Genomic DNA, 23,691 nt, shown 5'->3' with positions numbered 1-23,691 from the left:
GCATAACAAGCCGTTTGCTAGGGAGACACTCGTGCGGCCTTGCTGTCGAGCTGGCTGTGTGTGTCCATAGACAAACAGAGTGCGGTTCAGCCCCCCCTCCTCTCCCTATGATTGACAGCAGTGGAAGCCAATGGCTCCTGCTGCTGCTGTCTCTGAGCCAATGAGGAAGGAGAGCCTCTACACTCGTGCACAATGCTGGATTAAGAGCATCCATCCGAGCCCCCCCCCCCCTCCTAGGTCCAGGTAGGACCACAATCAATAGCAGACACCTCCCCACCCCCCACAGCAGGACAAACCCCCTCAGTGCCAGGGTAGCTCCAGGCGAGTCACAGATTGCACCGCAGGAGGGCTGGGAGCCCCTACTATCAGGGTCTTGCCAATAATAAGGTGGGGGGGGGGGGATCTGGGGGTGACAGGGGACCCTGCAGGGCCAACCACCCTAGGGGAGAACCTGCGTCCCACACCGCGTCCTGGGGAGAAGGGGAGGGGCCACTACTTACTGATCCAGTGGAGCATGCGGGTGTAACTCCCATGATAGATCCTCCTCTCCACCGAAGTGGCTGTCGGCCAGGGGTACACTGTGACACAGACTACAGGTGCCCGCTCATATGCGTCCCCGCAAACTATTTAACTCCCTAGCTGCCCCGCTCCGTGGGGCATAGTCGCCATTGTTGGTTAATTCTGTTATTATTTTGCTCAACCACCTACTCTCTAGCTCCCTGGTCTCCTCCTCCCACGCCCGATTGCAGGACTTCTCTAGGACTTCCCCATCCTCTGGAACTCCCTACCCCAATCCATCAGACTGTCGCCTACCCTCCTCACCTTTAGGTGCACCCTGAAAACCCTCCTCTTCAGGGAAGCCTCCCCCGACCTCACCTAACAACTAACCTCCTCCACTCCATCCCCCACAGCCATTTCCTCCTGTACCACCTTCCCCTCCCTCCTAGATTGTAAACTCAAAAGAGCAGGGCCCTCGAACCCCTCGTGTATTGTATTGTTACTGTCTTGTCTCATGTTCTGTCCCCCTTGCTACTGTACAGCGCTGAGCAAACCCCTGGCGCTATATAAATACTGTATAATAATAATAATAAATATATTTTAATTAATATGTTCACATAAAACAGGATAACGGCCTTCTGCCATTCTGTTTTAGTTTTGTTTATTACGGTTTTGCACACTAACTTTGCAACGAAAAAGAAAAAAATAGTTGCAATTTTCATTTACATGAGACAGATTAGAAGCATTTTGCCATGGGTAGTTCTATTTACTTTATTGCACAATAATTAAAAGTGAAAAGTTTCTTTGCCATTCTATTTATTTATTTTTTTTAAATTGTGCAGCATATTTATTTTTTTTAAATTTTATATTATTTTATTTTCTCTCCAATTTTTGTGCGTTACTTTCAACAGAAGTTATTTTACGTTACTGGATTGTATTTTTTAAATTAATATTCAATTAAATTCATGATATTAAATAAAAAAGCTGAATTCAATACAACTATATATAAAAAAATATACACATTGTTAAAAACTGTCCATTTCGGTTTTAGGCCAAGTGCATCCTGAATTTTCGGTTTTCGGCACCATAACTTTCATTTCGGTGCACCACTAACACATGCGATCATTTTTTGACAGGTTCATCTTTTCTGCACACCATCTATGTAGCCTGGTTGCCTTGGGAAAGATGAGCCGTATCCCTCCAAAATATCAGATCACAGTTACATCTGCACTTTCGTATGTATTCTCATTTCAAGTCCTGTACATGCCTGGCTCCAATGTTCTGCATTATGGTCTTTTTTTTTTTAAACTTTGAGAACACGCAATGATTTCATGTTATAAAGTGCTAGAGCCAACTCTCCACATTATGTGTATGTATATATTTATACTCCCAACTACACATGGAAAGAAGGTTTCTTTAACCGCTAGCCTACAGGGCACTTCTACCCCCTTCCTGCCCAGGCCAATTTCCAGCGCTGTCGCACTTTGAATGACAATTGCGCGGTCATGCAACACTGTACCCATATGAATTTTTTTATCATTTTTTTGTGACAGATAGAGCTTTATTTTGGTGGTATTTAATCACCTCTGGGTTAATTTTTTCTTAAACAAACCAAAAACCACTGAAAATTTTGAAAACAACGTTTTTCTTAGTTTTTGTTATAAAATTTTGTAAATAAGTGATTTTTCTCCTTCACTGATGTGCGCTAATGAGGCTGCACTGATGGGCACTGATAGGTGGCACTGATGAGGCACTGGTAGGTGGCACTGATGGGCATTGCCAGGCATCACTGATGGGCACTGAAAGGCAGCACTGTTACATGGCACTGATAGGCACTGAAAGGCAGCTCAGATGGGCACTGATATGTGGCATTGATGTGCACTGGTAGGCACCGATATGTGCCACTGACATAAGGCACTGATGGACACTGACATGTGGCACTGCTGGGGCTACACTGATCACCAGGGCACACTGATCATCAGTGCCCTGATTATCAATGTACATGTCCCCTCCGCGGAAAGCCGATTACCAGCTCTCCTCTCCTCTGTCAGCGTGACAGCTCGAGAGGGGAGAAATGCCGATAACTGGCATTTCCCTGTTTACATGTGATCAGCTGATCACACGACCGAGCCGACATCTTCGGGTCTTTCCGTGATCGGTGATCCGCTGTGTCCAAGGGACGCAGCGCATCACCGATCGCTTCCTGAGCCGCGCATTCGCGGTGAGAATGGGAGGACGTCTTATGACGTCCTCGCAGAACGAGAGAACCACCTTGCGCCCGTCATATTACTATATGGCGGGCGGAAGGTGATTAAAAAAAACCCGTATATTTCCATGAATTAGAATAGGTCAGATACCTGTATCGTCTGTCAGGGAGTTTCTCAATCAAAAGACTTGCTGAGCAAAATTAGAAATCCTTCAGCTGGTAATTCCATTTCCATATATGGTTTTCAACTCGGCATTTAGCAGTTTTCTCAACACATTGCTAGACCCAAACACAAGGCATGCATTACCTTCAGCAGACCCACTTTACACTCCACGCTCATCTCCAGGTAGCCTTTCTTCTCCATCTCCCAGGCCCAAGTACTGTTATAGTCCTGACAGATCTAGAATGAAGAGAGAATAAAATATGATTTACCATGAACTTGAAAAGCAGCTCGATTTGTATAATATTCCCATAACTACAATGAATAGCATTGGAAGCATCAAAATTTTATTTAGCATGCAGCTGTAAAAAAGAACACCACTGCATCTCCGCTCCATAAACTGAAATTTATTCCTATCATCCAAAGTAAATCCCCCCATCCATCCACGTTTCTATGCTTTATTTTTGCTGAGAAATCATTTTGAAATACATCCCCCTAGCATTTGTGGCCATATTGAGTAAGGGCAGATGAATCGTGTAGTATTTACTTCCTGGAATCCATCTGCCCATAGCTCATGCATGCAGACAGGAGGGTGTGGTTAGCTGAGAAAACCCCTCCTACTCTTCTGAAGATGCCTGGTATGTGACATTTGCCTAGGTATGGAAACCAGGAAGTAACTGAGGAATTGTATTATGGGCAGCACAGTGGCTAAATGGTTAGCACTTCTGCCTGGCAGTACTAGTCATTGGTTCAGATCCCAACCACGGCAACACCTGCCTGGAGTTTTGCATGTTCTCCCTGTGCCTGCGTGGGTTTCCTCCGGGTGCTCTGGTTTCTTCCCACACTCCAAAGACTTGCTGGTAGCTTAATTGGTTCCTGTCTAAATTGTCCCTAGTATGTGTATGTATGAATGTGAGTTAGGGACCTTAGATTGTACGCCCCTTGAGGGTTAGGGACTGGTGTGAATGTACAATATACAGTTGCAAGAAAAAGTATGTGAACCCCTTGGGATTACGTGGAGTTTTGCATGAATTGGGCATAAAATGTGCTCTGAACGTCATCTAAGTCACAACAATAGAAGAACACAGTCTGCTGAACATAATACTACACAAACATTAGATGTTGCCATGGTTTAATTGCACATAACATGTAAACATTCACAGTGCAGGGAGGAAAAAGTATGTGAACCTTTGGACTTAATAACTGGTTGACCCTCCTTTGGCAGCAATAACCTCAACCAAATGTTTCCTGTAGTTGCAGATCAGACCTGCACAACGATCTGGAGTCATTTTGGACCACTCCTCTTCACAAAACTGTTTCAGTGTAGCAATATTCTTGGGATGTCTGGTGTGAATCGCTCTCTTAAGGTCATGCCACATCATTTCAATTGGGTTGAGGTCAGGACTCTGACTGGACCACTCCAGAAGGCGTATTCTGTGCTGTTACAGCCATTGTTTTGTTGAATTACTTGTATGCTTTGGGTCATTGTCCTGTTGCATCATCCATCCTCTGCGGAGCTTCAGTTGGCGGACAGATGGTCATACGTTTTCCTGCAAAATGTCTTGATAAACTCTGGAATTCATTTTCCCATCAATGACAACAATCCGTCTAGGCCCTGAGGCAGCAAAGCAGCCCCAAACCATGATGCTCCCTCCGCCATGTTTCACAGTGGGGATGAGGTTTTGATGTTGGTGTGCTGTGCCTTTTTTTCTCCACACATAGTGTTGTGTGTTCTTCCCAAACAACTCAATCTTGGTTTCATCTGTCCACAGTATATTTTGCCATTAGTGCTGTGGAACATCCAGGTGCTCTTTTGCAAACTTCAAACGTGCTGCAATATTCTTTTTGGACAGCAATGGCTTCCTCCGTGGTGTCCTCCCATGTACTCCATTCTTGTTTAATGTTTTCGTTATTGTAGATGTGTCAACAAAAATGTTAGCATGTGCCAGAGATTTCTGTAGGTCTTTAGCTGACACTCTGGGATTCTTCTTCACCTCATGCAGCATTCTGCGCTGTGCTCTTGCAGTCGTTTTTACAGGACGACCACACCTAGGGAGAGTAGCAACAGTGCTAAACTTTCTCCATTTGTAGACAGTCTGTCTTACTGTGGACACATGAACATCAAGGCTTTTGGAGATACTATTGTAAACCTTTCCAGCTTCATGCAAGTCAACAATTCTTGATCGTACGTCTTCTGAGAGCTCTTTTCTGCGAGGCATGGTTCACATCAGACAGTGCTTCTTGAAACCAGTAAACCCAAAACAGGTGTGTGTTTTTTAAGGGCAGGACAGCTGTCAGCAACACATCCAATATCATCACACTGATTGGAGTCAAGGTTGGCTCACTCCTGGCTCCAATTAGCTCTGGGAGAAGTCATTAAGCTAGGGCCTCACATACTTTTTCCTCCCTGCACTGTGAATGTTTACATGTTATGTGTAATTAAACCATGGCAACATCTAATGTTTGTGTAGTATTATGTTCAGCAGACTGTGTTCTTCTATTGTAGTGACTTGGATGACGTTCAGAGCACATTTTATGCCCAATTCATGCAAAACTCCACGTAATCCCAAGGGGTTCACATACTTTTTCTTGCAACTGTATATGTAAAGTGCTGAATAAATTGATGGCACTATGTAAAGTACCTGAAGTAAATAAAAAATAAATACAATATTAATAAAAAAAAAAAAAAGTTTAGCCGGTTCCACGCCGCCCTATAGAAGAAATACTACAGGGCGGCACGGGTGCGCAAAATCACGTATATACAGTGCATCCAGAAAGTATTCACAGAGCTTAACTTTTGCCACATTTTATGTTACAGCCTTATTCCAAAATGGATTACATTCATTTTTTTCCCTCAACATTCTACAAACAATACCCCATAATGACAACGTGAAAGAAGTTCTTTTTGAAATCTTTGCAATTTATTAAAAATAAAAAACAAAAATAAACACATGTACATAAGTATTCCCAGCCTTTGCTGAAGCCCCTTTAGCACCAATTACAGCCTCAAGTAATTTTGAGTATGATGCTACAAGCTTGGCACACCTATTTTTGTGGCAATTTCTCCCATTCTTCTTTGCAGGACCTCTCAAGCTCCATCAGGTTGGATGGGGAGCGTCGGTGCACAGCCATTTTCAGATCTCTCCAGAGATGTTCAATCGGGTTCAAGTCTGCGCTCTGGCTGGGCCACTCCAGGACATTCACAGAGTTGGCCCCTAGCCACTCCTTTGTTATGTGGGCTGTGTGCTTAGGGTCGTCCTGCTGAAAGATGAACCGTCGCCCCAGTCTAGGGTCCAGAGAGCTCTGGAACAGGTTTTCACCAAGGATGTCTCTGTACATTGCTGCATTCATCTTTTGATCCCGACTAGTCAACCAGTTCCTGCCGCTGAAAAACATCCCACAGCATAATGCTGCCACCACCATGCTTCACTATAGGGATGGTATTGGCCAGGTGGTCTGGTATGGATTTTGATCAGAACTCCCATACCATATAGGCTGCATGCCCTCAACATGGGGGGTGCTTTGGGGCGGAGGGGGGGCTCCCCCCTCCAAAGCACCTTGTCCCCATGCTGATGGGGACAAGGGCCCCTTCTCAACAACCCTGGCTGGTGGTTGTGGGGGGTCTGCGGGCAGGGGATTTATCGGAATCCGGAAGCCTCCTTTAACAAGGGGGCCCCCAAATCCCGCGCCCCCCATGTGAATGAGTATGGGGTACATGGTACCACTACCCATTCACAAAAAAACAAAAAGTGTAGTGTGAAAAAAGACAGGACATGTTCTTTGACAAGTCCTTTATTAAAAGAAAAAACAAAGAATGCCCCCCGCAGTAGATCCAACGTCAATCATGATGCCCGCCGCCCCAAAAAAAGAAAAAAAAGGTTCTGTTCCCAACGATGGTTTCCAGTCCTCTGCCTCTGAGCTGGCTCGATAGTTCTTAAATATGTAAGGGTCGGGGCCACCCGGGGACATCACCCGAGTGACCCCGCCCCATGTGACATCATTGTTGTCACATGGGGTGAGGTCACATGCTCGGTTGTCCCCCCCTCCCCCTTTCCTGACCTACCAGGCTGCATGCTTGGATAAGGGTCTGGTATGGATTGGGGGGGGGGTACCCCCACACCATTTTTTTAAAGAATTATTTTGGCATAGGAGTTCCCCTCAAAATCCATACCAGACCCGAAGGGCTTGGAATGATTGGGAGGGGGGGACCTCACGTCGTTTTTTTTAATTATAGTTTTTAAATGTAATTACCGCTTTTTTTCTTCACTATAGCTCTGAAATTCAGCTGTCACTTTTCCCCCAACTAAAAGAGAAAGTTTTCTTTTATTTATTTTCCCAAGTTAAAAGAAACAAAAGTTTCATTTAACTCCAGGGAAAGTGACAGCTAATCCTGTGACTTATTGGGGGTGGGTGTATTGGGGGTGTGTGTGTATTGGGTGTGTGTGTGTGTGGGTGTATTGGGGGTGTGTGTGTGGGTGTATTGGGGGTGTGTGTGTGGGTGTATTGGGGGTGTATTGGGTGTGTGGGTGTATTGGGGGTGTGTGTGTATTGGGTGTGTGTGTGTATTGGGGGTGTGTGTGTGGGTGTATTGGGGGTGTGTGTGTGGGTGTATTGGGGGTGTGTGTGTGGGTGTATTGGGGGTGTGTGTGTGGGTGTATTGGGGGTGTGTGTGTGTGGGTGTATTGGGGGTGTGTGTGTGGGTGTATTGGGGGTGTGTGTGTGGGTGTATTGGGGGTGTGTGTGTATGGGGGGTGGGTGTATTGGGTGTGTGTATTGGGGGTGGGTGTGTGGGGGGTGGGTGTATTGGGTGTGTGGGGGTGGGTGTATTGGGTGTGTGGGGGTGGGTGTATTGGGTGTGTGTGGGTGGGTGTATTGGGGGTGGGTGGGTAACTTAGGGGCAGGAGAGGAGCAGTGTATACAATAAGGGAGCAGTGTATACAGACAGACTCCTTCACTTGCTACCACTAAATGTCATTGCCGGTTTTTAAATGCAATTGCCGGCTTGTTTGAGTGACCCCGCCTCTTTGTTTACTTTAGCGGAGGGGGCGAATGACAGCTCCTTCTCGGAGCTATAAAGTGCTCCCTCACTGTATAAACTGCTTACCTCCTTCTCCTGCCTTTATACGACCCCCTCCCTCCCCCATCTGCAGTACACACAGCCACCCCCCCCCCAAATAGTCTGCCCCTCAGTCCGCAATTATCTGCACTTTGGCGATTTTCAGCCGAAATGTTTCGGCTGCCAATGGGAAGCGATTTTGCATTGAAGTCAATATCAAGAACGGCATTTTTATTTTTTTCCTATTTTTGGCCGATATATCGGTGCCTCACTATTGAGAACGTGAATTCCACCTGCATCGCGCCCTTTCCTCTTTTCTTTCCCTGCCCCTCTCCCTTTCTGCATTTTCTTGTTTTCTCTCTCTTTTCCTCCACCCCCCCCCCTTATTTCTCTTCTCCCCTGTGTTCTTTTTCTCTGCACATCCTTTTCAAATGGTCCTCATTGTTGAGCACAACGTAGTCAACACTTCGGTGTCCGAGGATCTTCGGATGATGCCAGGACACAGTTTGCTGCAGTTATTGTATTGTTTATTGAACTCACCTCTGCTGCACTGACTTGTATCTGCTCAATCTATTGTCACTGAACTTTGAAAACTCAACACATTGAAATGATAACATGCCAGGTTTCTCTGGAGTACGGGTTATCTAAAGAAAAGCACAGGTGTAGCAGCCCCCGTGTGCTTGACTTTTTCTGACAAACGTCAGCACCAGGCATCTAAAAAGGGATGTCCCATTCAGTTGTGTGAATGTATGAGCCATTCAGTTTTGAGGGAATTTACATTGCAGTTTGATCTGTGTAAAATAGGTTTTCCTACAAATGATAGGATTTAAAAATAATAGAGATACCTACAGTATGATCAGGAATTTTAATAAGACTTGAAACTATTCATCATATATTGTACTGACCTATCCTTGATTTATTTCATAGTTACATACTTAGTCTGGCTGAAAAAAAAAGACAAAAGTTCATCCAGTTCAACCATAGAAAAAAAAAAGTTATAATCCTACACCCACAGTTGATCCAGAGGAAGGCAAAAAAGAAAAAACCCAGCAAAGCACGATCCACTTTGCTCCTGCAGGGGAAAAAAAATCCTTCCTTATCCCCCGAGAGGCAATCGGATATTCCCTGGATCAACTTTACCTATAAATGTTATATCCAGTTATATTCTGTGTATCCAAGAAAGAATAGAGGACTTTTTTAAAGCAATCCACTGAGCTGGCCAGAACCAACTCTTGAGGGAGTCTATTCTACATTTTCACAGCTCTCACTGTGAAGAAACCTTTCCGTGTTTGGAGATTATATTTATTTTCCTCCAAATGTAAAGAGTGCCCCCTTGTCCTCTGTGATGACCTCAGGGGGAATAACTCTACACCGAGTTCACTATATGAACCACTGATGTATTTATACATGGAGATCATATCCCCCCTTATGTATTATACATGGAGATTATATCCCCCCCTTATGTATTATACATGGAGATTATATCCCCCCCTTATGTATTATACATGGAGATCATATCCCCCCCTTATGTATTATACATGGAGATCATATCCCCCCTTATGTATTATACATGGAGATCATATCCCCCCTTATGTATTATACATGGAGATCATATCCCCCCCTTATGTATTATACATGGTGATCATATCCCCCCCTTATGTATTATACATGGAGATCATATCCCCCTTATGTATTATACATGGAGATCATATCCCCCCTTATGTATTATACATGGAGATCATATCCCCCCTTATGTATTATACATGGAGATCATATCCCCCCTTATGTATTATACATGGAGATCATATCCCCCCTTATGTATTATACATGATGATCATATACCCCCCTTATGTATTATACATGGAGATCATATCCCCCTTATGTATTATACATGGAGATCATATCCCCCCTTATGTATTATACATGGAGATCATATCCCCCCTTATGTATTATACATGGAGATCATATCCCCCCTTATGTATTATACATGGAGATCATATCCCCCCTTATGTATTATACATGGTGATCATACCCCCCCTTATGTATTATACATGATGATCATATACCCCCCTTATGTATTATACATGGAGATCATATCCCCCTTATGTATTATACATGGAGATCATATCCCCCCTTATGTATTATACATGGAGATCATATCCCCCCTTATGTATTATACATGGAGATCATATCCCCCCTTATGTATTATACATGGAGATCATATCCCCCCCCCTTATGTATTATACATGGAGATCATATCCCCCCCCTTATGTATTATACATGGAGATCATATCCCCCCCCTTATGTATTATACATGGAGATCATATCCCCCCTTATGTATTATACATGGAGATCATATCCCCCCTTATGTATTATACATGGAGATCATATCCCCCTTATGTATTATACATGGTGATCATATCCCCCCTTATGTATTATACATGGAGATCATATCCCCCCTTATGTATCATACATGGAGATCATATCCCCCCCTTATGTATTATACATGGAGATCATATCCCCCCTTATGTATTATACATGGAGATCATATCCCCCCTTATGTATCATACATGGAGATCATATCCCCCCCTTATGTATTATACATGGAGATCATATCCCCCTTATGTATTATACATGGAGATCATAGCCCCCCTTATGTATTATACATGGAGATCATATCCCCCCTTAATCTCCTCTTCTCAAGAGAGAATACATTCAGTTCCTCTAATCTTTCCTCATAGCTGATCTCCTCCATGCCTCGTATCAGTTTGGTTGTCCTTCTCTGTATTTTCTCCAGTTCCCCAATGTTCTTTTTGTGAATTGGTGCCCAAAACTGAACTGCATATTCCAGATGAGGTGTTACTAATGATTTGTACCGGGGTAATATGATATCTCTCTCTGGAGTCTATACCTCTTTTAATACAAGAGAGGATTTTGCTCACTTTAGAAACCGAAGCTTGGCATTGCTGCCATTATTAAGCTTGTGATCTACCAGAACCCCCAGATCCTTCTCCACCATTGACCCCCCAGTTGTACCCCCCCTAGTATGTATGATGCATGCATATTCTTAACCCCCAAGTGCAAAACCTTACATGTATCAACATTAAACCTCATTTGCCACATAGTTGCTCAAATAAACAGTGCATTGAGGGCAGCTTGTAAATTGAAGACAACCTGTAAGGACATTTCGAAGAATTTCATTGTGTTCAAGACACTTGGGTCACTTTCTCAAGGGCCTAGCTGCTGACTCGGTCCACGGGGGACCCTGCACGTCTGTTTATGGATTAGGATTTCACCCTGAAATTCCTTTTCACTATTCTGGAACAGCTAAATGCAGTTGCACCACGGTCACAACCTGGTTCCATTCACCTCTGTGAGCTGCAGTAGCAGGCAGTATCAGCTGCTGAATGGGACTTGCCCCCTTTTTTCGCTCATTGCAATGTATACGGAGCTGTCTGCTAGCCATTACCTGGTTTTGACAGGTGGATGAAGTGAGTTAAAAACCTCACCCCAACCTCCTGTTTTTGCTGCCTAACACACTCAAGTGAACAACTTCATAATTCGTCAACATTACAACCAGGGGCGGACTGACCATTTAGTCACTCGGGCACTGCCCGAGGGCCCAGGGTCAATAGGGGGCCCCATGAGATGCCGCTGATACCTTTCAAAGGCTTTTTTGGGTGTGGTTTGAGTGTGGGAGAGGACACAGGCCCCATGACTTCCTATTGCCCGAGGGCCCAGGGTCAATAGGGGGCCCCATGAGGTGCCCCTGGTACCTTTCAAAGGCTTTTTTGGGTGTGGTTTGAGTGTGGGAGAGGACACAGGGGCCCCATGACTTCCTATTGCCCGGGGGCCCCATGAGTTGTCAGTCCGCCCCTGATTACAACGTACAAACATCTAAAACCATTTTCCCTGTAGGATATACATGTGTGACTCCCCATTCAGCATCACCTTACAAAACAAGATTTCCAGACAAAACCCTTTGTCCGTACTTTTTTGCAAATCTGTAAATATCACAAAATGGTACGCGGTTATCTCAGCCCTAACAACAAATCGCGTTAATAACCGCGTGTGCGTATGTGAGCCAAGATAGACCGCAATGTTTAACCAGTATCCACGTAGATAAAGGTTTACTGAACATCCATAGATGAGAATTGGACTCTTTCTTGTAACACTGCCAAGCTTTTATGCAGAATTGGCAGATGGCATTAAAGGATAATACAGCTTTGCTGAAAAGTTTTCATACCCTGGCAGAAATTGTGAAATTTTAGCATCGATATGGAAAAAACATAACCGATCATGCCAAAAAACGGTCTTATTTAAGCATTTTCATACCAGGCACTTTTACCCCCTTCCTATCCAGGCCAAATTTCAGCTTTCAGCGCTGTTTTACTTTGAATGACAATTGCGCGGTCATGCAATACTGCACCCAAACCAAATTTTTTATCTTTTTTTGAGACAGATAGAGCTTTCTTTTGGTGGTATTTAACCTCCCTAGTGGTCTGATCATGTCAATATTTCTGTGCTCAAAGCGTTACATTTTATTTGCATGGAAATATGTCATTTTTTTATATTGTAGGCCTGTAATTTTTAGGAATAACTCACTGAAATCTGTCCGAACAAGAGTCTAGTAAACATCCCGGGGATGATCAAATTTGAAACACGAAATCATAAATTATAATAGAATAATCATAAAAAAATATTATAAAAATAAATGTAATTCAATAATATAATCAACCAAAAACACTGAAATGTGAAATATAGCGCCAAGTTCGCACATCGCTGAGCAAAGTCGCAGAATCTTTTTCAGTGTCTGATGAGGAATTTCCCCCACGAATCATTATCACTCAATTCTGCAAGTGGTTCTGATTTACTATCGCTGTTCTCTAGCCGGTCTAAAACCGATTTGGACCTAAAGGGACGCTTTTTGGACGCCATGGACGTTTCTCAGTTTCCAGGCAGAAAGAACAGTAAAAATGCAGGCAGGGCGCCGGACAAAGCACTCGGGACAAAATGTATGTGAAATGGTTTGATACAGGAATGTTTTACTATGTGATTTTAGTGTATTTAGTGAATGTCACTTTTTAACATTTTTACATTTCCCGCTGGTTCCGTCCCCCGTACGTCCCGACGTCGCAGGGAATGGAACCCGGAAGACAGATGCCGGCATCGGCCAGAGGAGATGGCCGGGGACACTGCAGGGGGGACATCGCGGGAGCGAAGGACAAGTTAAGTGAAGAACAGATCCCGGAGCAGCGCCGCATGGTATTCCCGAGTGTAGCTTGGGGTTTACCGCTTGTAGTGCTGAAATTTTACCCCGAGCTACACCCGGGAATACCGCCAGGGAGGTTAATCACCACTAGGGTTTTTTTTTTTTGCTAACCAAACTAAAAAAGACTGGAATTTAAAAAAAAAAAAAAAAAAAAAGGTTTCTTAAGCTTCGTTTATAAAATTTTGCAAATAAGTAATTTGTCTCCTTCACTGATGTGTGCTAATGAGGCTGCAGTGATGGCACTGATAGGCTGCACTGATGGGCATTGACAGGCATCACTGATCGGCACTGAAAGGCAGCACTCGATATATGGCACTGACAGCTGGCACTGATAGGCTGCACTAAAAGGCAGCTCTGATGGGGACTGATATTATTATTATTATACAGTATTTATAAAGCGCCAATAGTTCGCTCAGCGCTGTACATTACAAAGGGGGACAGAACATGTGACAGAACAATACCAATACAATGCAAAACATGAGGGGATCGAGGGCCCTGCTCTTTCCAGCTTACAATCTAGGAGATGTGGCATTGATAGGCACTAATCATCAGTGCCCTGACCATCAGTGTAGATGTCCCATCTGAGGAATGACAATTACCGGCTCTCCTCTCCTCAATGCCACAAAAAAGCCCGGTGAGACATGTCAAAGTGTTGTCGGGGATATTGTAACCGGGCTTTTTTGTGGCATTGGCACAGTAAAGGCTTCTTTCTGGTAACTCCACTATGCAGCTCACTTTTGTTCAAGTATCACCGTATTGTGCTCCTTGAAACAACCACGTTGTCTTTTCCAGAGCAGCCGGTATTTCTCCTGAGGTTACCTGTGGGGTTTTTTCTTTGTATCCCAAACAATTCTTCTGGCAGTTGTGGCTGCAATCTTTCTTGGGCTACCTGACCTTGGCATCAAGAGATTCCCAAATTCTCCACTTCTTAATACGTGATTGAACAGTACTGATTGCCATATTCAAGGCTTTGGATATCTTTATATCCTTTTCCATCTTTATAACGTTACCTTGTTACGCAGGTCTTTTGACAGTCTTTCTGCTCCCCATGGCTCAGTATCTAGCCTGCTCAGCACACCAACGTAAGAGCTAACACTAACTATTTATACACGGACACTAATTGCAATTTAAAAAGCTACAGATGTGGGAAATATTTAATTGGCATTTTAACCCGTGTGTGTCACCTTGTGTGTCTGTACCAAGGCCAAACATTCCAGGGGGCGGAGACTTCTGATCATGGCTATTTGTGTGATATCTGTTATTAGGATTTAAAAAGGAACCAAACAATTATGTGACAATAAATGGCTTCATATGATCACTATCCTTAACCACTTCCAGTCCGGACACTTTTACTCCCTTCCTGTCCAGGGCAATTTTCAGCTTTCAGCGCTATCACACTTTGAATGACAATTGCGCGGTCACGCAACACTGTACCCAAATTAATTTTTTACCATTTTTTTGAGACAGATAAAGCTTTATTTTGGTGGTATTTATTCACCACTGGGATTTTATTTTTTTTGCTATGTAAATGAAAAACTCCAAAAATTTGGAAAAAAAGTGTTTTTTTTAAATAAAATTTTGCAAATAAATATTTCATCATAAATCTTTGCCAAAATGTATTCCGTCATCTTTTTGGTAAAAAAAAAAAAATCCAAATTAGTTTATAACCAAAAATTATAATTTTTAAATATTTTTTTTTACATTTTATTTTTTTATATTATTTTTTACATACTGTCACCCTAGCAGTACAGTGTCACCATGGTGACACTGTACTACTTGTGGGGGGTGATGAAGATTTTTTTTTACACTGATTGCTTTTACACCCATATAGGATGTAAAAGCAACCATTTCTCTTTCTCTCTGTGTGCATTCTTGCAGTCATTGAGAAGTACTGAGTGAGCTGTGATTGGTCACAGCTTGTCACATGGTACAAGGCTGTTGTGAATAGCCTTGTACCATGTGACCTCTGTGATCATTCACAGATTTTACACGTAGTAAGCAATGTCACAAGTGACATCTTGCTTACTACTTTGCATGTGATCACTGATTGGGCAATCAGTGATCACATGATCGGGACCTCGTACAGAGGTCCCGTCCGCCGATCGGTGTTTCACTGTGTCCGGAGGACACAGCGGGCACCGGATCGTGGTGCTGCGCGCTCCAAGGGAGCGCGCACAAGCAGGGTGCGGGGAGGCCGTTTATGAACGGCCACCCGACCCTGCACTGCCACCGTCTGGCCGTTTATATGCAACGGCTGGTCGGGAAGTGGTTAAAGTTTTTTTTTGCAATGATCAGTCTTATTTTCAATATCAATGCCAACATTTCACAATTTCTGCCAGGGGATGCAAACTTTTGAGCAAAACTGTATATCTGGTCATGGACACATAGGTACCTTACTATATGTCGATCTTTTGTAGAGCATTAAGCACCTGGGCTGTAAGATCACTAGAGGTTTCTCGCTTGACATGTAACTAGGGAGTGTTGCAGAGGGTCACCTACTATGTCTCACTCTCAATGCCGACATCGCATCCAAAATGGTGGCACCCAACAGCAGTCGAAAGGGCTTTTGGATGTCTACATAAGGAAGATCTTACACACAAAATATGTTAAATGCACATATCTTATGGGGAGATTGTTGTTGAAGTTAATGGTTTGGTGACGGGGTCCCTTTAAAGCTGAAATTTAGGTATGGTAATTTTTACATAGTCACACTGGTCCAGCTTGCACCAACATAACATGCCTGTGGTATCCCTGTGGATGTCTGAAATCACTGCAGTAGACTCCAATGGTATCTACTGGCTTCTGGATCCTGTGCTGAATGGCTGCCATGCTGTTTACGGAACAAAAGAGATTGCTTGCTCAGAGTGGGTGCCATTTAGTGCACACTCTGCATTTCCTCAATGAATGTAAACTGTTCTCCAACTAGACAAGGTAGAGATTTCGACTTCACCACTCCACCTCCCTACCTGATCCAAGAGAACGCTGTGTATTCATTGGAAAAAATGCAAAGTGCTCCCTGAATGACACCTGTGCCAAGCAAGCCGAGATCAGAGTAGCAGTGCCTACTGCAATGATTTCCAGCTTCTACCGGAATCCCACAGATATGGCACATATATATTTACATTGGTCTGAGCTGTACCAATGCCATAAATGTACTGAGCGACGCATGAGTGGCTTAACGTAGATTACCGTATTTTTCTCGCTCCATAAGACGCACCCCCCCCTCCAAAATTGGGGGGAAATGTCTGTGCGTCTTATGGACTGAATATGGATCAGCCGGTCCGGTATTCCCCCCCGTCACAGCCGTGTTAGAATACCGGGCTGGCCGCTCGGCTCTTCTGTGCAGCAAAACCTGCAGACCTCCAGTGGTCCTACCTGTTCCTCGGTCCAGTGGTGTCCTCGCCTTCTTCTCTCCCAGGCATCTTTCGTGTGGACACCCGGCTGTGCCAGCTTGCGGCTTCACAGCCGGATGCCCACTGCGTATGCACGAGAAGCGCTGCGCTTTGTGAATGGCTCCGTAGTCTTCTGGGACCTGTCACGTGTCCCAGAAGACAACAGGGAGAAAAGGGGAAGGACAACTCTGTGTAAGTGGGAGCGGGTATCTGTCCACCCCCCCTCCGCTCCCCAAAGGTCCCAGGTCTCCGGTCATCCCCTGTACTGCGTCCGCGGTCTCTGGTCATCCCCTGTACTGCGTCCGCGGTCTCTGGTCATCCCCTGTACTGCGTCCGCGGTCTCTGGTCATCCCCTGTACTGCGTCCGCGGTCTCTGGTCATCCCCTGTACTGCGTCCGCGGTCTCCGGTCATCCCCTGTACTGCGTCTGCGGTCTCCGGTCATCCCCTGTACTGCGTCCGCGGTCTCCGGTCATCCCCTGTACTGCGTCCGCGGTCTCCGGTTATCCCCTGTACTGCGTCCGCGGTCCCCGGTCATCTTCTGTACTGCGTCCGCAGTCTCTGGTCATCTTCTGTACTGTGTCCGCAGTCTCTGGTCATCTCCTGTACTGTGTCCGCAATCTCTGGCCATCTCCTGTACTGTGTCCGCAGTCTCTGGTCATCTCCTGTACTGTGTCCGCAGTCTCTGGTCATCTCCTGTACTGTGTCCGCAGTCTCTGGTCATCTCCTGTACTGTGTCCGCAGTCTCTGGTCATCTCCTGTACTGTGTCCGCGGTCTCTGGTCATCTCCTGTACTGTGTCTGCAGTCTCTGGTCATCTCCTGTACTATGTCCGCAGTCTCTGGTCATCTACTGTACTGTGTCCACGGTCTCTGGTCATCTCCTGTACTGTGTCCGCAGTCTCTGGTCATCTCCTGTACTATGTCTGCAGTCCGTTGGTTCAGAATATTTTTTTTCTTGTTTTCCTCCTCTAAAACCTAGGCGCGTCTCATATAGCAAAAAATACAGCACTGACAGGCCCAGAAAAGTATTTATGACAGAAGAGACAACTAAAATTTCTTCTGTCATAAAAAACCTGCCTGTCAGCAGTTTAAAATAAAATTGAGTTTAAAACGGAACTACTTTAATGGAAGGGGAAGTTCTGCTTTATGCCCTCCTCCTTTTACTACTTTTTTTTTAGTTGGTGCCTGGTTTTGACAGGTACCTGCTCCCACTTGCAGTAGGATCGCCGCAGCGATTCCATCAAAGTTATCCTCCCTTCCCCCTGCTGCCTACACATCATAGGTCCTAGAAGGCTGCAGTATGATTCATAAAGTGTAGCGCATCTCGCACATGTGAAATGGGAAGCCGCCTGTGAAGCACCAAGGAGTCACAGCGTCTTCCCACCATAAACATGCCAACGCCAGGGATCCGAAGACCGGCGAAGGACCAGCATGGGTGAGGACGGCACTGGACCCTGGACAGGCAAGGTACCAGCAGCTATAGTAATTGTAGTTGCTGCCTTTTATTTCAGACTTAAGCCCATCCTTAATTCTGCTTTAACCACTTCAAGTCCAGACACTTTTACCCCCTTCCTGCCCAGGCCAATTTTCAGCTTTCAGCGCTATCACACTTTGAATGACAATTGCGCGGTCATGCAACACTGTACCAATATGAATTTTTAACATTTTTTTTGAGACAGATAAAGCTTTATTTTGGTGGTATTTATTCACCGCTGGGATTTTTATTTTTTTGCTATGTAAATGAAAAAGTCCAAATTTTTTTTTTTTTTAAAAAGTGTTTTTCTGATAAAATTTAGCAAATAAATAATCTTTCTTCATAAATGTTGGCCAAAAGTTCTTCGGTTATCTTTTTAATAAAAAAAAAATTAATCCAAACTAGTTTCAAACCAAAAATTATAATTTTTCAAAATTTTTGTTTAAAAAAAAAAAAAAAAAAAACAAATAATATAAAAATGTAAGCCTAGTGTCACCATAGTGACACTGTACTACTTGTGGGAGGTGATGATTTTTTTTTTTTTTACACCGATTGCTTTTAGATCATACAGGCTGTAAAAGCAATCATTTCTCCTTTTCTTGCAGCCGTTGAGAAATACTGTGAGAGCTGTGATTGGTCACAGCTTGTCACATGGTACAAGGCTGCTGTGAATAGCCTTGTACCATGTGACCTCTGTGATCATTCACAGATTTCATGAGTAGTAAGCAATGATGTCACAAGTGACATTTTGCTTACCACTATTCATGTGATCACTGATTGGCCAATCAGTGATCACATGATCGGGACCTCACACAGGTTCCGTACAGCCTGTAAATGCGAGCGCCGTTTATGAACGGCAACCCGCTCCTGCGCTGCTCCCATCCGGCAGTTTATGTACATGGGCCAGACGGGAAGTGGTTAAAGGTAAAAGTGGAGATTTACACACACACACGCATTTTCAGATGCTTTGCTTCCCAAACCTACTGACTTTTTTTGAAGAATTATAAGTGACCCTCTGCACATGATTTGCTAGGGTCGGCGGCAGGTTCGCTTCAAAACGTAAAGTCTGCATAGCAGGAATGTTAAAAAGGCAAAAATATTTGCGTTATTTTTGCCAATAGAAGGCTACTTGTTACCAGTAAAGAAAAATGTATATCTGGAGATTAAATGAGTGGAAACACTTACATTAAATGAACCTCAACTATTTACCTATAAAAATGACAACACATTAAAGCAAGGATATCACAATGATGCAAAATTGTCACAAATATACTTGTGTAGTACCTTGATTAGATATTTCTCCCATCTGTCAAAAGTAACAGACTTCCCGATCTTCCGCATCAGTTTTAGATGAAGTTCAACCAGGACTCTGGACACTGAAAAAAGAAAGAGCAAATAATGATTCCATTAGATCGGAGCCAGCCATCTACACGACATAGTCCAACAAAACCCAGGACCCTGCATTCACTATATGTGGTCTCCCCGAACACCGCATTCACTATATGTGGTCTCCCGGGACCCCGCATTCGCTATATCTGGTCTCCCGGGACCCTGCATTCACTATATCTGGTCTCCCGGGACCCCGCATTCACTATATCTGGTCTCCCGGGACCCCGCATTCGCTATATCTGGTCTCCCAGGACCCTGCATTCACTATATCTGGTCTCCCGGGACCCCGCATTCACTATATCTGGTCTCCCGGGACCCCGCATTCACTATATCTGGTCTCCCGGGACCCCGCATTCACTATATCTGGTCTCCCGGGACCTCGCATTCACTATATCTGGTCTCCCGGGACCTCGCATTCACTATATCCGGTCTCCCGGGACCTCGCATTCACTATATCCGGTCTCCCGGGACCTCGCATTCACTACATCCGGTCTCCCCGGACCCCGCATTCACTACATCCGGTCTCCCCGGACCCCGCATTCACTACATCCGGTCTCCCGGGACCCCGCATTCACTACATCCGGTCTCCCGGGACCCCGCATTCACTACATCCGGTCTCCCGGGACCCCGCATTCACTACATCCGGTCTCCCGGGACCCCGCATTCACTACATCCGGTCTCCCGGGACCCCGCATTCACTACATCCGGTCTCCCGGGACCCAGCATTCACTATATCTGGTCTCCCGGGACCCCGCATTCACTATATCTGGTCTCCCAGGACCCCGCATTCACTATATCTGGTCTCCCAGGACCCCGCATTCACTATATCTGATCTCCCAGGACCCAGCATTCACTATATCTGATCTCCCAGGACCCAGCATTCACTATATCTGGTCTCCCCGGACCCTGCATTCACTATCTCTGGTCTCCCAGGACCCTGCATTCACTATATCTGGTCTCCCAGGACCTCACATTCACTATATCTGGTCTCCCAGGACCCTGCATTCACTATATCTGGTCTCCCAGGACCCTGCATTCACTATCTCTGGTCTCCCAAGACCCTGCATTCACTATCTCTGGTCTCCCAAGACCCTGCATTCACTATCTCTGGTCTCCCAGGACCCCACATTCACTATATCTGGTCTCCTAGAACCCTGCATTTATTATATCTGATCTCCCAGGACCCTGCATTTATTATATCTGATCTCCCAGGACCCAGCATTCACTATATCTGGTCTCCCAGGACCCTGCATTCACTGTATCTGGTCTCCCAGGACCCTGCATTCACTGTATCTGGTCTCCCACAGTACACACAACATGGAAAAGCAATTATTTTAGTAAATATAAACTGCTAAATCCAGTAGAGCACATGCTAAAGCTTGTAGGAGTTTTCATTTTGCTCTAGGAGCATTAAGAACCCCTGGCCTTTGTCTGAGGCCCCATGCACCAAAGCACCCGCCACCCCCCCCCCTTTCCTGACCTGCCGGGCTGCATGCTCGGATAAGAGTCTGGTATGGATTTTGGGGGGGGACCCTCATGCCATTTTTTTTTACATTTTGACATGGAAGTTCCCCTCAAAATCCATACCAGACCCAAAGGGGTTGGTATGGATGGTAGGGGAGACCCCACACTGTTTTTTTTATTTATTATGGTGCCAGTTTTTAAATGTAATTACCACTTTTTTTTCCATCACTATAGCTCAGAGATTCAGCTGTCAACTTCCCCCCAGCTAAAAGAGAGAAAGTTTTTTTTTAGTTTATTTCCCCAAGTTAAAAGAAACAATGTTTCCTTTTAGTTTCTTAAAAGAAACAAAGCTTCCTTTACTCTGGGGAAAGTGACAGCTCTGTGAGCTATAGTGAAGAAAATAAAAAAAAAAAGGCGGCAATCGCATTTAAAAATCGGCACCGATATACACTTCGTATTGCAAAGAAAATTCGTAAACCGAGGCATTATTGTCAATGGATTTTCATTCATAAAAACCAAAAATTACATTCACCGAGGCGTTTGTAAACCGAGGTACACCTGTACAGACGGATTTTGCTGTTGTGGATTTAGTAACACTTTACCTTGAGAATAAGGGTTCAGGCACACACATGTGCATCTCCAAAGTGTTTCCCAAATGCATCTGAAAACGTAGCATGTTTTTGGGTGAATGCGGTTGCGATTTTGAAAAGTCTCAGGGACCTTTTTCCTGCAAGTACAGCAGCCCATTCAAATGAATGGGCTGCTGAGCACACGGCCAACGTGACACGCAGGAGATGGCTAGATGTGAACCTAACCTAAAAGATATCTAAACCCAGGATCAAAAATGTAACATACTGCAGTTTACCCATCTTTACATGCGGTGGCTGCATTATTCCCCGCCCCCCTCCAAAGTACATTTTCCGAAAGTACCAATAATACCAGTTGATCCTCATAGAAATCCAGTATCCTTCTAACCGAAGTAATATCTTAAACGATATCTGCTTTCCCAGCTATCTTCGGGGGGGGGGGGGGGGGGGGGGGGGTTGAAAACATGTCATCTGTAGCATGTGCTTGTCTCAATCTAGAGCACTGTTATTTTTCTTCTCATTGCAGCATAAATTACTTCTGACTAGTTTTCCTGACACCAAAAGAAAAATGGTGACAAGGGAGGGACCTCTAGCAGATTGACAACCTCAGCTCTGTTCTTGTGAGCTGTGTGTGGGGGGGGGGGGGGTTCACTGATAGTGACACCTCTTTGGATCTCATCTTGAGAGTTGACAGCAACAGATTCCAAATGCAAATAGCACACTTGAAATGAACTCTGGACCTTTTATCTGCTCATTGTAATTGGGATAATGAGGGAATGACACACACCTGGCCATGGAACAGCTGAGAGGCCAATTGTCCCATTACGTTTGGTCCCTTAACAAGTGGGAAGCACATATGCAAACTGTTGTAATTCCTACACCGTTCACCTGATTTGGATGTAAATACCCTCAAATTAAAGCTGACAGTCTGCAGTTAAAGCATTCATTTCAAATCCATTGTGGTGGTGTATAGAGCCAAAAATGTTAGAATTGTGTCGATGTTCCAATATTTATGGACCTGACTGTATGTACCACCATACCTTGTTGATGCCTCTAGAACACGGGTGTCAAACTGGCAGCCCTCCAGCTGTTGCCAAACTACAAGTCCCATGAGGCATTGCAACATTGCCAGTTACTAGCATGACTCCAAAAGGCAGAGGCTTGATGGGACTTGTAGTTTCGAAACAGCTGGAGGGCCGCCAGTTTGACACCCCTGCTCTAGAAGCTTGAAATCACTGAAATAAACACCGCTACTCCAGTGTTCTCCACTAGCTATGGGTCCTGTGCTGAACAACTGCGCTCATGCTTACTGAACACATGAATGCAAAGCATTTGCTGACTGGACGAGAGAGTGCAACATCATCGCCCCACCTTTCCACCTCGTGCAGAGAACGCTTTGCATTCATTAAGAAAATTCAAAGCATTCTCTGATTGGTGCCCATGCTGAGCAGTCAACCTCCTGTGTTCACAATTTAACACGGTACCCAACAGCAAGTGGAGATCACTGGAGTAGTGATGACTTCTACATTGATTTCCAGAAACACTGGCCAGGTAGAGTATATACAGTTATTTTGGTCCAAGCTGACCGAATGCAACTACATAACATGCAGAGGCCTGGAAATCTTTTTTAACCACTTTAATACTGCACCATAGCCCGATGACGGCTACAGCAAGGTAGTAGCACCCCCCACCCCCCCAGTGCACACCCGGCACTGTCTCTGATCGCTGTGCCACATGACATGGTAAAAGGCCAATCACAGCAGCCTTTTACCACATGATCAGCTGTGTACAATCATAGCTGACCACCATGTAATTACACTTGCCAGTTATCGGATGTACTTTCCTCGCGCTGTCACAGCGTGAGGAAAGTACTTCCGGTAACCGGCGACTGTCAAAGCATACAACTGCACTGATAATCAATGCCCTGATTATCAGTGCAGCCCCAAAAGTGCCCATCAGTGCCACCTATCAGTGCAGCCTCCTCAACGCACATCAGTGAAGGAGAAAAATTACCGGTTTGCAAAATTTAACATTAGCAAAGAAAACTTTTTTTTTTCAAAGATGTTCGCTTTTTTTTCGTTTATAGTGCAAAACACTCGGTAGTGATTAAATATCACCAAAAGAGAGCTCTATTTGTGCAAAAAAAAATTGATAAAAATTTCATATGGGTACAGTGTCGCATAACCGCGCAATC

General features: G+C 44.7%; 1 protein-coding gene across 1 annotated transcript in view; it reads right to left on the bottom strand.

The window, feature by feature from the left end:
• The window catches only part of RSF1 (remodeling and spacing factor 1), a 92,379-nt gene that overhangs the window by 50,058 nt on the left and 18,630 nt on the right, over positions 1-23,691 (bottom strand). The window contains exons 2-3 of the mRNA XM_089684504.1: positions 19,342-19,433; positions 3,012-3,104 (exon numbers count right to left, since the gene is read on the bottom strand). Of these exons, the coding sequence (XP_089540630.1) occupies positions 3,012-3,104; positions 19,342-19,433 (185 nt within the window). The remainder of the gene's footprint in view (positions 1-3,011; positions 3,105-19,341; positions 19,434-23,691) is intronic.

Source organism: Staurois parvus, unplaced genomic scaffold (assembly GCF_062004578.1).
Source record: "Staurois parvus isolate SC_StPar_1 unplaced genomic scaffold, SC_StPar_1.0 ptg000348l, whole genome shotgun sequence".
NCBI lineage: Eukaryota > Metazoa > Chordata > Amphibia > Anura > Ranidae > Staurois > Staurois parvus.
The sequence above is the reverse complement of the archived record's forward strand: the minus strand, read 5'-3'. Positions and strand labels throughout refer to the sequence as shown.